The sequence below is a fragment of the Clupea harengus genome, chromosome 13 (genome assembly GCF_900700415.2).
Source record: "Clupea harengus chromosome 13, Ch_v2.0.2, whole genome shotgun sequence".
NCBI lineage: Eukaryota > Metazoa > Chordata > Actinopteri > Clupeiformes > Clupeidae > Clupea > Clupea harengus.
Genome location: NC_045164.1, coordinates 9,840,579 through 9,855,358, shown reverse-complemented (window position 1 = coordinate 9,855,358; position 14,780 = coordinate 9,840,579). Strand labels below are relative to the sequence as shown.

General features: G+C 39.7%; 1 protein-coding gene across 2 annotated transcripts; it reads left to right on the top strand.

Moving 5' to 3' along the window:
• Positions 1–8,764: 8,764 nt before the first annotated feature.
• Positions 8,765–14,432, top strand: nkx6.2 (NK6 homeobox 2). 2 transcript variants are annotated; one of them, XM_031579483.1, is made up of 4 exons: positions 8,765–8,995; positions 9,107–9,497; positions 10,297–10,469; positions 11,091–14,432. In XM_031579483.1, the coding sequence occupies exons 2-4, from the start codon at positions 9,107–9,109 to the stop codon at positions 11,334–11,336; spliced, it is 810 nt and encodes a 269-aa protein (XP_031435343.1). In that variant the 5' UTR covers positions 8,765–8,995; the 3' UTR covers positions 11,337–14,432. The 2 variants fall into 2 exon arrangements, with proteins under 2 accessions (XP_031435343.1, XP_012695854.1); XM_012840400.2 differs by having other exon boundaries at positions 8,765–9,497.
• Positions 14,433–14,780: the final 348 nt, after the last annotated feature.

The following is a 14,780-nucleotide window of genomic DNA, read 5'->3' as shown; positions in this document are numbered from 1 at the left end:
TGCCTGTTGTAGCTCCTTATACCACTGGTCTTTTTCCTCCTGCTTCGCTTCATTTGTTGGTGCATAACACTGAATGAGGGTGAGCTTGCAGTGCATGGAGTTGAAGCGGGCTCTGATCAGCCAGTCGCCGAGCGGTTCCCAGTCCAGCAAGGTGTTGACCTTCTCCTTTGAGACTATGAGGGCCACGCCGCGGGTGTCACTAGCCTGCCTCTTATAGCCCTTTGGAGCTGGTAAATAGACCTGTTAAAGACCTGCCAAGCAAGTTGACAAGATGACAATTGTTATTGGTCCTGTTGGCAGGTTTGTATGTATGTAGCGCCCCCTAGTACAGCTGACTACGCCACCCCTTGATCTTCCTAATATGCTAGTGTCAGAGCAAGGGGAACTCTGCCCCAATGAGTGTACAGACACAGGTACGTTTAGAAAAGTAGAAAAGTATATTCTTTATTTAATTCCTTGAAGGAAGTTGTACAGTGTGGTCAATAAATACATGAAGGGAATAGTAACAGCCGCCGGTTAAATCAGTCCACCCACTGATTAGGGGAAGGTAGCTAGTGGAAGCTACGGTCTCAATACCACACGTGAATAGGTGCACACAACCCTTTTTTTGGGCAACACACTACAAGCTTCAAGTGAACCACTCAGATATGTTAAGGAATACACAGCAAGGCAACACTAGTCACTAGGTGAAGTTTCACACTATGGAGACCGGCTTCCCTGGGCCTATAAGGTGTTGTGGCTGGACCAGTACCGGGGCTGACTATGGGGTTAGACAAGGGACAACACAAAAGAAAGAGAAAACCCCTCTAACCTGGGACTCACAACACGTTCACCAGGACATACAAACAGTCCCCAGGCTAGAGGGGAAATCAAACCACGTCACTCGGAGTAGCAAACTCACACACACGCATACAAACCATACAATCAGAAAAGAACAGCAGCCAACAACGTGAAGCTGCGTCGGTCTACGAACAAACAAACACACATTAAAATGCTTGCATTACACAATACACATTGCACATATCCCTTTACATGAGCTAATAAATAAATCACAATCTAGTTCACATTCACCAACATACAATGTTCATGAGACCCACAAATGGGCAGTGTAATGGTGAACAGGGTTAAATGCAAATTACATGCTTCCCATAGTTAAAACATACGGCGCCAATAAGACGCCAGAGTTAAAAGGCACTCAAAAGACCATCGGCGTGGTTTCACATACCTGTGGTGGCGTTACTTAATCACAACAATCATAATGCCGCTACGGAAGATGATTCACAGCCACGTCTGCTTTGGCTCCCTCCCACACGATCTAAACAGAAACCCACTTAATAAGTTGCCACAAATCGACTGAGAGGCTACAGGAAAAGCGTATCTGAACGTACCTTCAAACGAACCACAGCACCCACAACGCGGCCTCGCACAAACCAAGCTAGCAGCATAGACGAGTTACCTGGCTAAGGACCCCAGGTATCTGTATATATGCCTGTCTTAAAGAGCCCGTCACTGCCCATTCCCAGCCCCTAATAATGACGTCGCCAAAGTACGAAAGGAAGAAACGGAAGAGGAACGTCAAAACAGAGAGTGCCCTCAAGCAACTAGTTCCACAGGCTACATGTAGTAAGCACATTTTTGTCAAATGCTATCTTTCACCCCATTTCACTTCTTTTTGTTTCAATTCTGTGTTAAGAAACGGTGATCTTGGCGAGTGAGAGTGGTGTTTTCATCCAGCTCTTCCTCAGTAGTATGCTCCACCTGTAACCCTGTGTTTACAGTACAACTCATATGTGGTCATTGAACTGTACTGCCTATGCACACAGCAGAACTAAAGCATGTCATGTAGGACAAGGGGAAGAAAGTTGACATACGTTCGGGTTCATCTTCACTGGCGAGCCGTTATGCCCTCTCCCCCTGTGCCTGTTATGTGGTATGAAGTTGTCCAACCAGGCAATGGTACCCAGCAAGTTGAAAAGACATCTGACAACCAATCACCCATCACATGCCAACCAAAGTAAGGCATATTTTGTTCGTTTGAAAAGCGAACACAGCCGACAAGAGCAGGTGATGTTCAAGTGTGCAAAAGTATAAAAAAATGCACTGGAGGCTAGCTACCTGGTAGCCAAAATAGTAGCTAAGGCTAAAAAGCCTCACACTATTGCCGAATCAGTCATACTGCCAGCCTGTACGGCTATTGTTAACAAGATGTTAGGCCCCCAAGCAGCTAACGAGATTGCAAAGGTACCACTTTCAAACTCTACCATTGGAAGGCGTATTAATGACAAGTCGGTAGACATAGAAGACGTGGTCTTAGAGAAAATCAGGCTATGTGGGAAATTCTCTTTGCAAGTTGATGAATCAACAGACGTGAGTGGCCACGCACAACTTTTGGGATTTGTGAGATTTGTTGATGGAGGAGAAATCCGTGAGAATTTTTGATTTTGCAAGTGTTTGCCGCACAACACAACGAGAGAGGAAATATACCGTGTAACATCAGAGTACCTTGAACAGGGAGGTCTAAGTTGGAAAAATTGTATCAGTATCTGCACCGATGGTGCTGCTGCGATGACGGGCAATGTCAAAGGTTTCATTAGCAGGATCAAAGCGCAAAACCAAAATGTTCGCACAACGCATTGTTTCCTTCACAGGGAGGCACTAGTTGCCAAGACTTTGCCAAAAGATCTTTCAGATGTACTGGACGGGGCAGTGGACATCGTTCATTTCATAAAGGCGCGGCCGTTAAAGTCCCGTCTTTTTTCCATTATGCGAGGAAATGGGAGCCGAGCAAAGCTTGTTGCTGCACACTGCTGTCCGCTGGCTCTCACACGGAAAGGTCTTGGACCGACTGTACGAGTTAAGAGAAGAACTCAGAGTGTTCCTATCGGGAGAGAATTCGGCATATGCAGAGTTAATTGCAGATGCACAATCAGGGGCGTGGCCACGTGGTGGCCAGGGGGGGCCACGGCCACCATTGGTCAGAGAATGGCCACCCTGCCGGCCCCCCCAACCTCACGGCACGGCAAAAAAAAAAAATACAAAAAACCCACCTGAATAGAATCGGTATAAAGCTGAAATAAATGCATTCATATTTTTTTTTATCAAGTCGTCTTATATTGTCATTTGTCACTTACGCTACAAGCCCCATATTTGCAACATGTTGGGCCGCGCCCCCATCAACAGAGCAAGACACAAACCAACGTGCCTGCATTCTGACAGTGCTTCAATGGAGACTAGCAGCTAACCACTGGATACCACTGTAACTAACAGGTGAGTAAGTTGGTGATACTTGAAAGGATAATTGAAATGATAAGATCATAAAGTTATCTTCACACTCAATTTAATGTGTAAGAATGAGTCAATGAGTCATTGAGGAATTGTGGCAGAGTGAGTTGAGTTAGGCTGCTACTGTTATTTTTGCAAACTTGTAAGATTATCTCTGGCTAGCGAGCTAGCGCTAGCTAGTTAGCTTAAGTCCATTCCCAGGTGTCACTTAGTCATAGATAACACACTGTCGCTAGTTTACACTTGACATTGAAATAAAAGCAGTCTATAGTTAACGTGTGTAAAACTTTTCTTTAAAGATGTCACAATGAAAAGGATAAGTGCCTCAGGGGGAGACAGGAAAATCCATGCTTATTTTGCCAGCACGCGTAGCTGAAGAATGGGACAGGGTCGGTCGGGTTATGACCTCGACAAACCGGGTTATGACAAACAAAAATAATTTAAAGGCTGGCCATATAATAAACATATATTTATTCAATCTGTAAAATGTTAATGCTTGCATGTTTAGTCTTAAAAAAACAATAAAAGAACAACATGTAATTGGAAGTGGATAGCACTTATGTTAAAAGCTGATACTAATGGGATTCTTTGGTGTTTTACAGACATTTCCAAGTCCAGGGGTGAAGCTCCAGCGCAACCTCAACTAAATTTCCCCAAGACACTCCAGGGAAACCGAAACAGGAGCTTCAAGGGTTAGTGGTATGCAGTCCACCCCTGGTTAGAATACTCCATAAGTGAAGACTCTACCTTCATGGATCTACATGGATCTACCTACACTCACTGACTCACTGACTCACACACACACACACACACACACACACACACACACACACACACACACACACACACACACACACACAAACAAACAAAGAGTGCCCCTTGTAGACCTGGTTTGTCAGTGCTCTGTTTTCATTCAGCACCACAAGCTGTTTGATGTAGTAAGCTAGTGATATTGTTCACTGTTTGTAGTGATACTGTTCAATGTACATTATACATATTGTTGATATTTTTTTTCTTTATGTATTATGGGACATGTGTGTGTGATGTAATGTTTTTGCTTTTCTTTCTCTTTATATATACATATGTATATGTATATATTATCGCAAATGAATGGAATATTGTACTTAAAATGCTACAGTTTACCTAAATAAATTATCGCCTAAAATGACAATTCATATCGTGTCTGTCACTTGCACTAAAAACATCCCTGTCTCATGTTAAGGTCCCGAACCCCCTCACATAATCATGACACATCGCACTCACACATTATCTAAGCACCTATTCCAATAACATGGGATTATCAATAAGACATCATTAGTGTCCATAAGAAGGTTCAAGCCATTGTTTATGGCTATATCAGCCGTTAGAAAACTGCTGCTCTGAGTGATGCAGTGTGTGAGTTTTAAAATGGTAGTTTTTGACAATCAAGTGCCACCCCAAATAAAAGACTGGCCAGAGCCGCCCCCCCCAGAAATAATGTCCTGGCTACGCCCCTGTGCACAATGGTGCGCGAAACTCGCATACCTGGCCGATATCTTTAAGCACCTCAATGAACTTAATTCTAAAATGCAAGGTAAAGAGGAAAATCTTCCGAGTTCATCAGACAAATTGCGTGGCTTCAAGTCTAAACTCACTCTCTGGCGCTCTTGTGTAGAACAGGGGAGAGTTGAGATGTTTCCTCTGTACAGTGAACATTCAAAAAGCAAAACAAAAATTCCGACCTTATCTCTCAGCATCTGCAAACCCTTGACGAGAGATTTAATCACTATTTTCCAGCCGAGACCTTTGCTGGTTTTGACTGGGTCCGTGACCCTTGGAATTCGTGCGCTTTGGAGAGCGCAGCCGACCTGCCATTGCAGGCACAGGAGCAACTGGCAGAGATGAGAGAAGATCGTACATTAAGAATAACATTTCAAGATATGGCATTGGATACCTTTTGGATATCTTTGGAAAAGGAATACCCGATATTGTCAAGTAACGCCGTTGACATACTGCTACCCTTTGCCACGACATATTTGTGTGAACTGAGCTTTTTGAGCTTAACTTGCATCAAGAACAAGTACAGAGAGCGCCTGAGAGCTGTGGACCAGGAGCTACGTGTGTGTCTGTCTTCCATTCCTGCGAGAATAGAGCGGTTGTGTGCATCCTCCCAGGCCCAGGTCTCTCACTGACATTAAGTCACACTCCTGTGTGTGTGTGTGTGTGTGTGTGTGTGTGTGTGTGTGTGTGTGTGTGTGTGTGTGTGTGTGCGTGTGCGCGCGCGTGCATGAGTTGTAGTATGCTATATGCGTTATGCATTTGTTGGTCTTCGAGACAGTTTTTGTATTTTAATCTACATTAAAGAAAAAAACTAATGTTTGGGGTGCCTTGAGATTTTTCATTCATGTAAAGGGTGCCACGACTGAAAAAGGTTGAGAAACACTGATCTAGACAAGTGTGTGCTAAGTGCACACCAGATTTTAAAAGCAAAGGGGCAGTCACAGTGGAAGTACACGGTTTCTTAGGAAGGAATCATGATTTACTCTATAATGTTTAATGAATGATCTGCAGACCTTGCACTGCCACTGCATTAGAATCTGCAAGAAAAAAAAAGAAAAGAGTCACAAAGTGCAACAAAATCAGCCTGAGGGCGCCCATAATCAGATTGTGTGTAATATCAGAGCCTTTGTCAACATATTCGTAAATAGCTCATAAAAAGATATTTTCAATGTTAAAGTAAGGCAACAGTAGGGAGTTCAAACTTACTAGGTAAAAAAAACAAAAAACAGACACGCCTTCCAAACATCAACAAACCAAAACAGTTAATTTGGCATAAAAGCTATATGGCTTGCTTACTTATTTATTTTGTCAATATATTTAGAGACATTGTCCGTAAAAGGGGGTTAGTGGGAACGACAGGTGGGTTTTCACTTGACCATATGCCATTAAAATTAATTTCAGGATGTTATGAAAACTAGTTACCTAAAAAACCTTTTTTGCCTAAAAAGCGTTTTAGAAAAATCCATTCTGCCCCTTTGAAACACGCTGTGATTTGCAAAGACCTTCAGAAATAGCAGACAGTCATTACTATTGGTTTGCATGCAAAAGACGGATTTTAAATACAATCCAATGCAGGCTGCCATGCGTCTACCATCACTAAATTAAATGGGAAGACTGGTCAAGAGACCCTGCTTTTGGAAACAGCCAGTGACATTTCAAGACAAAATAAAGTATTGACTAAGTTAAACTCTGCTATAATGTGAGAAGAGAACAAAATTACTTAGCCTAGCTCGGCTCTGCACGCCTATTTCTGCTGAGATTACTGACAGTCACACAGTCCTCAATCCTCCTCTTGGTAATTCCCTGTAGAGTGACTTTTGAAAGCCTGTAGCAGTAACAAGTAAGGCACATGCTGACACACATATTAAACCTAGATCACCTTACTGAATTGTTTTATGTACTTGCTTGAACTTGGAAAACTTCAGTACATTCAGAACATGATGCTTTCAGAATATAGTAGTAAAATGTATGTTAACTGAACACAATATTAGTTGGTTTAATCAGTTTAATTGAGTAAATCTTTATATTTGAATCTAGTGCAATTGACTTCTACTCAGCACCACCTTTTTACAGTGCATGGTGGGAGAGTATTTTTATGCCCACCAGATGTCTCCCAAAGACTAGGCATGTTCCAACAGTAGTCTACTCCTATACCTATTTCTATTTTCTCTTACCTCTAAAAGGTAGCCATGCATTTCACATTTCCTAGAATGTCATGATTGCCTACCTATGAACATTGACGGTACAGTATTATCGCTATAATACATCTATTAGATCGTAATGTTACTGTATAGAGTAACAGTCATGGGATATCTTTTCCACGACTGCGTGTTGGTTTTTTTTTTTCAGTCGAATACCCAAATAATTATTCTAATTATCATAATTCCAATGTAGCCTATAGTTTGACCTTCAGCAGGAACAAAATAGAATAAAAAATAGAAGCTGTAGCCCATGCTGCATTTTTTTCCTTCGATAAACACAGCCTATACTAAAATAAAAACTTTGAGATATGTTTTAAGTCTGCCTTAATCACTACATCATGGCAGTTGTTGCAAGGCGCCTAAAAGTTTGGGAGAAAATTAGCCTTTTGAGCAAAAATGTGATTAATGTATCGGCTAATTCGGCTTGCTGTAGCCTCATTGAAATGTAAATGATTTGCATTATGTTTGTGGTGACCAAATTGTGATATAGGCATAAAGGCCTATAGGCTTCAGCAATTGTTAAGCAAATGATCCTGTATGGTTTAACGTAAAGGGCATTTAAACGGAAAGGCAATGGCAGTCAAATGGTTCACCTTGCACGCAAATAGACCTAATTGGAAAGCTATAGTTCAACTGTTAAACAAATGTATCTTCAATCTTTTCGTGCTATTGTGTAAATAGAGGTTCATTTTTTAAAGGTTAGTGTTTAATCTCTAGTACGCTCTGCGATACAGATGAGCTAAAAGCACAGATAGACTACCTAATTTATTTGACAGAAGTAGCCTATCCAGTATGTCTATTTGACATGCTTTACAGCGTAGGCCTATTTTACTTTTCAAATTTAATTATTGATATTATTAGGCTTTTATTACTTCTACTACTGCAGTTGGTTATTAAGAAGAACAAGAGGATGAGCAGCTTTAGGACCAATGATGATGAGTGCTTTTAGAGTGCACAGAAACCCAATGGGGTGGGACTTTGCTCCCTCCCTACCTGAGGAAGGATAAGAAAAATACAGAATAAAAGCCATGGAAGCCACAGGCAGTTTCACAACCAAGGCGTTTAACTCTCAGAAGTAGGGTAGACCTAGGTAAGGCTAACTTTGTTTATTGTAGCCTATGTTTAATATTAATGTAAGAGTTGACTGACCCAAAACACCTAAACCTACCCAACAGCCTAAGACTCAAAGTGAAAATAGGCCTACTCATTTTTACATACATCAAGATATAGTCGATTTTGTTGTGAACAAACCACAAAACTGTGATTTTAATATTCCAGACTGCAAAAGTAACTAAGGCTACCCTTATTCTCTAGTCTATGGGTTGGAGGCCTTCGTGTCCTTTTTTCATATGGAATTTTGTTTCATATGTTTTGTTTTTTAATTGTCCAGAAATCAGAATCACATTGTAAACTCAAGCAATGCACCCTCGGAAAATCGAATGCGTTAAAGAAAGGACCTAAGTTGGCTCCAACTGTACTAGCCTACACATCTGGTGCAACATGACAGTGGACTAGGTGAATGCGTTGTAATAAATTGTCGACACAATTGTTTTCATACGATGATTCGCTATTACCAGCACTTAAACAAGACTTTCATAAAGATAGTGTACGTGCTTGTAGAGCGTCCCTGTATTTACCGTCCAATCAAAGACCACTATAACTTCACATTGTCCAATGGAGAATAAGCACATGCAGGGTGCAGGGCGGATATCAGTGCACCCTTCTCCCGTCTCATTCATAGCGGTAGACGATTTACCAAGCAGGTCAGTCCGTGTGTTCTCTAGCTGAACCGTTATAATCATCAGGCATTCCGTCTTACTTTCAGTGCATTCTTGTTCTGCACCCATGCGGCTAGGATATAAGACTTTCGTAAACCGCCAGCCATTGGTCAGACTGTCATATGAGCACAAAAAGTTTTTTTTTTTACTTTTGCCGTGGCCTAAGTTACGGTGTTCCAGGCAGTCTTATCTGGGGTAAATATAGTCTATAGTCCACTGTGCGTATGGACATTCATAGCGTTTCTGTTTGACCTCTATTCTCAACAGAAATCTCGTTAATACTTACAAATGTTATCTGTTGGACAGATGGAAGGTAATCGACAGAGTGCTTTCGTATTAGGCAGTACACCACTGACAGCGCTGCACAACATGACCGAGATGAAGACTTCTTTATTCCCCTACTCCTTACAAAATCCCTCGGGGTTTAAAGCATCATCACTCACCAATATAAACGCACAGATTCCCCTGGGAACACCACATGGAATTAGTGACATCTTGGGCAGACCTATCACCATGGCAGGGCAACTGCTCTCGGGTTTTCCAAGGATAAACGGATTGGCAGCCTCTGCTGGAATGTACTTTAACCCTGTATCTCGGTATGCCAAACCACTGACGGAACTCCCGGGAGGAGCGCCCATCTTCTGGTCGGGAGTCATGCAGACCACCCCTTGGAGGGATTCACGGGTGCCATGTCCCGGTAAGTTATGGCAATGAAAGTAGCGTAGCCTACATCGTTTAAAAATACTTAAGAGGCCAACATGCCAAGGCCTATAAACTATATGGAATGGTAAATATTTACAAAGAGAATATAAACGTGGGCAGAAAGTTGAGTCTATTTTCATGCTTGCTACCCATAAGACCTAATAGGCCTAGCCTGGAGCTCGCACAACTGTTAATGCACTTCCAAGCATATGGATACAATTGTCCTTTTATCGATGTGATATTGTAACCTACCCTTCTTTTCTGATGGAAATGCAAGAGGACATCAATTTTCCGCGATTAATAAGAGACTGGTTACGATAGCTAACTGATTAAGGGGAAATGTAAGGAGTTTGTTTCCAAAAGAAGGCCCTCATGATGGACATGTAGACTATTTATATTTTACCATTTGTATGTATACTTTTATCATTTTAAATAAATACTCAATAACCTTGTGTACCCTAGTCATACTCTCAGTTATTCCAGATACTGACAACATGTATTGCCGGTCTCAATTTGGAAGCAAGTTCCCGTAATTTGTATTCCTAATGTTGAACGCAAGTTGTACCCAACCTGTTGATTGTCTCTTCATGATGATTGTCAGAAATACATACATACAATTATTGATGTTATGATCAGTGATTTTGCCCTGAAAATCGAAACCTTGCCCAAAGATTAATTTACCTTGAGTGAGGTGAACCGTCCTAGGGATCTATGTTTTTTTTTCTTATTATTTTCAAATACAAATTTCGTCTTACTAAAACACATCTGAACTCAACATTAAAATGTGTTTTTAGCTCAAGCTAATATGTTGCTGGACAAGGATGGAAAGAAGAAGCACTCAAGACCAACATTTTCAGGACAACAGATATTTGCTTTGGAGAAAACTTTCGAACAGACTAAGTACCTTGCCGGTCCAGAGAGAGCTCGTCTTGCTTATTCCTTGGGCATGACGGAAAGTCAAGTCAAGGTAAAAGCGATTTAAAATGTTATGGATAACATTATACTGCACTTCAAAAATATGCTATTAGGCCTATTATCAAGAGTTGGAGATACTAAAGTGACGTGTTTTAAAGAAGCACATCAGAAATCACTTAATTTTTTAAACATACTCTTTAATTGTTTTCACTAAAAGTAATGTAAAAGGTAATTTATAAAGATGTTAGTTCAGGTGTTTTCTTTGTTTGTTTTGGTTAAAGGCAAATTAATGAAATTTTCAGTAGTCTTAATTTCATATTTAAGGTGTTTAATTCAGGGGTTGATCACGTTTGTTAAGATTTAATTGAATATAGCCTTACAACAACAAAAAATGGGCCTATGACCATCATTACTATATCTAGCCTTTGCTCAGCAGACAGAAAATATGATCATGAGTAGGCATAATAATAACCTAACTTTAATAACAATATTGCAGCCCCTGTTAGTTTGCTTTCACTTATTTTCCTACTATTTTTAGACATGAAAAAGACTGTAAGCCGCATGTTAGCTATTCTGCATTTGATAGTCTCACTGACAGTTATGGCCTCTTTAAGCAGCGTCTTTCAGTTTGAAGCACATGTAGCCTGCGCTAATGTCGCTATTTCTGTATCAGGTTTGGTTTCAAAACAGGAGAACCAAATGGCGAAAAAGACACGCTGCAGAAATGGCAACTGCTAAAAAGAAACAAGACTCTGAAACGGAGAAAATGAAAGAGACTTCGGACATCGAGGACGATGACGAGTACAACAAGCCTCTGGACCCAAACTCAGATGATGAGAAAATTACGAGACTCCTGAAAAAACACAAGACTAATCTATGTCTCATCAGCCCATGCAGCAATAGCTCGGACACATTATGATGGCATCGTTCCCCAGTCGGCTGATTTAACCAGGGTATAGGCTAAAAGCTACAGAAATATATGGAATAAATGAATGGGTATATTCGTTTTACAGACGAACTGTGAATACATATGTATAGTTTTTATGACTTAGTCTATTGTTTATTACGAACAGTCCTATATGAGACTTTGCAGCTTCAAAATAAAATAAATATTTGAAGGTCTAGGCTATCTGCTGTCGGAAGGCTGTAGTCTAGTCTAATACAGGACAGATTAGTCCTTGCATTGGCTATTTGTATTAACTTTAATTTCCTTGGCTGTACGATGTCTCTCGGGTAGGCTATTGTAAATTATTGTGTATAAGTGTTTTAACAAGGTTAGTTTTCACTAAGGTGAATTTTATTCTAATTTAAAGCGTGTGATATGCCAGCCCCACAACAGGCCTGCATATACAGATGGATTTTTGAATGTTAGAAATAAAAAGTAACGGCCTATTTGGGCCTACTTATGGAAAGACGAGAAAGAGAAAACTTTGTATCACAAATAAATTATTTAACAACATTTTATGATGTCCAACTGGTATTGATAGTTGCTTATCTCATTTTCTCCTATTTTGTGGAGCCTCCTGTTTCTCTTATTATATAATATTATTATTATTATTATTATTAGTAGTAGTAGTAGTAGTAGTAGTAGTAGTGTTGTTGTTGTTGTTGAATTAACACAGAATTTGAAATGCTTTGGTAACAACCTTCCACAAATTCCGGGTTAGTAATAGCCTATAGTCTACGTGATTCTGCTATAGCCTACTACACATAGCCTACATTAAGGACTAAAATCCATACGACCTGCACGGGTAGCCTTAGTTTGTGGTTAACATTAAAATTATGTCGGATAGGCATGATATCATTATTCTTTGTCAAAGGACAGTTGGGCTTCGAAGCTTATCGCCTTCTGTTTTTCACATCATTTGTTGTAATAAGGACGACTAGGCTACTCCTGGAGACGCACGTGATACTACAAGGTCTTAAACCAGTATCTGCGTGGGTGTATGTTTAACGACGTTGTGTAGCTTTTGGTGGCATGACAATCAATGCCTAAATCTCCTTTACCAGGTAATTAAATACTTCCCCTGACGCTGGAGCTACAGATAAAGTTTTTAAGTAACCTACTTCCTAAAACAACTATTGGATGATCATATAAACGCTGATGCAAACTTAAAGATAAAACTATGCTAACGGCTGCAACGCACAGAGCTATCTATATGAAGCAATCATTGAGGGTCTAAGTGTTATCAATTGAAAGATCAAATCTTTACAGCCCTCCAAAAATCGCTGGTTTAAGCTGTAATGTACGACGACAGATGGTACATCCAGACATTGCTTCAACGGTTGCAGAGGGCAAAGGACAGTCACATCTCCAGGTAAGCTGCTTTCCATCTGTCCACATTTTTTTTAAATGTAATTTCGTAATAAAATGTTCAAAACAATACACAAGAAAATCTTAACTTATCAAGAGCCATAACATTGCCATGTAAGACAATGTAATAAACCAGTGTCAATACATTATGGGCATGGTCAATTAGCACGGTCAAATACAAATACTAACAATACAAATAAACTTAGCAATGTAAGCAAATGTGTTTTTGCCTTGCACCTTTTCTAAATGTATAAAAATGGTTGCAGACTGTGAAGGCAAATCTTCCATTTGAAAACATATTTCAGAGTAAAGAAATATTAGTTATGCAGTTTTGCCAATGACTGTATTAAAGGTCTATGTGTAAGAAATATTCTTCACTTTTCCTGTTTGAGATGTTGAGGGTGATGAGGAGGCTGGGGTGCACAGAGTGAGGTATGATACAAAGTTGTGGTTCTTCCAGATAATCAAAGGTCATGGCAGTAAGTGGCACTTCAGTGACCCATTTGGCAGTGAAAGTTTCTTAGTGAAAAAATTTGATTTGATGAAAGTGATTTCATGTGTGTTTGACTGCGCGCGCATGTTTTCTCTCTGTATTTTCCAAGGCAAGTTTTTTTTTTGAAATATCCTATTCAAATTCTCTTTCTTATTAGGATACACACATGTCATGAAGGGCCCTCTTAATAAGGTTTTAATGAATATTTCTTGCAGAGCATAGTAAAGGTAAATAGAATCCATCTAAGTATATGAGAGTTTTTTCATCATACATTTTGATTTTAAAATAAACTAAAGAATAAATAAACAAATGAATGATGAAAAGATGTGGCAGGCAACTAACCACCCAACTGGCAAACTGAACCAAAGCACCACCGGTTCACACCTTATTATCTGGGGAAAATAAACCAAAGTGCATCTACTCGATAAGTTAGTGATAGATCATTTCACAACCAAAACACGTTGGTTTTTACATTAAATAAAATTTGATGTTAATATGTATACAACTAAATGCTACATTTTGTTTGGTATACTAGTGTGACCTCTGTAATAACTAACATAACAAACGTTTAATACAATAATACCACTCTTGCAGTTTCCACTGCTATTAAAGGCAGGGCAAGTTTATTTATATAGCACAATTCATACACATCAAAGTGATTTACAAATGAGAAGATTAAAAAAAAGATAAAAAGGTAAATTCAAAACAGCTGAAATAACATACAAATATGAAAGATTAAAAAGGAAGTGTGCAATAGAGCAGCTAAAAGAACCCAGGGAAAAAAATAGAGTGCAGTTATTAACAAAAAGTGTTGGGTTTTAAGTCCTAGATTTGAAACCGGCTACAGTTGGAGCTCCTTTGATGTCATCAGGAAGTTGGCTCTAGCCCTGAGCAGCATAGGAGCTAAAAGCTGCTCCACCATGTTTAGTTCTGACAGTAGGTATGCTATTACCAACAGATTTACTAAAAACATCAAGAGCAAAAATATATAACAGTATTCATGTCATTGCCCACCAGTATTTCAGTGAAGGCCATGTCATTTCAGGTAGCTATACAGCTAGTCTAGGGTTCCAGTCAGTGTAATGACCAAGAGAGGATTAAGCTTGGCAATCGGCATATGGCATCAGGAAGTACAGTGGGCGATTTCGCAAGTTTGGCCACTTGCAAAGAAATGTGTGATCTATAATTGTAATGGTAGGTGTATTTTAACAGTGAGAAATAGAATATCAACAAACAAATCCAGAAAACTGCATTTTATAACATTTATGACTTTATTTGTATTTGATGCAGAAAATAAGTATTTGAACCCCCAAGCAAACAGCTAAGAAATGCTGTAGTAGACCTAGGATGTGTTGAATCTTATTTTTTCAGTATGTATAATGTTATATTTTGATGAACAATAACAAGCTGCTTTTACAGTCAAGTAGGGTATTGCTTTTACTGTTGGAAAGATCATTTCGGCTTTTGTATTTATAATAGATCAAAGAAATCTAGCATAACTACATTATGAGAGTACTCCAGTGTATGAGAGTACTCCGGTATTGAAAGGAAAACAA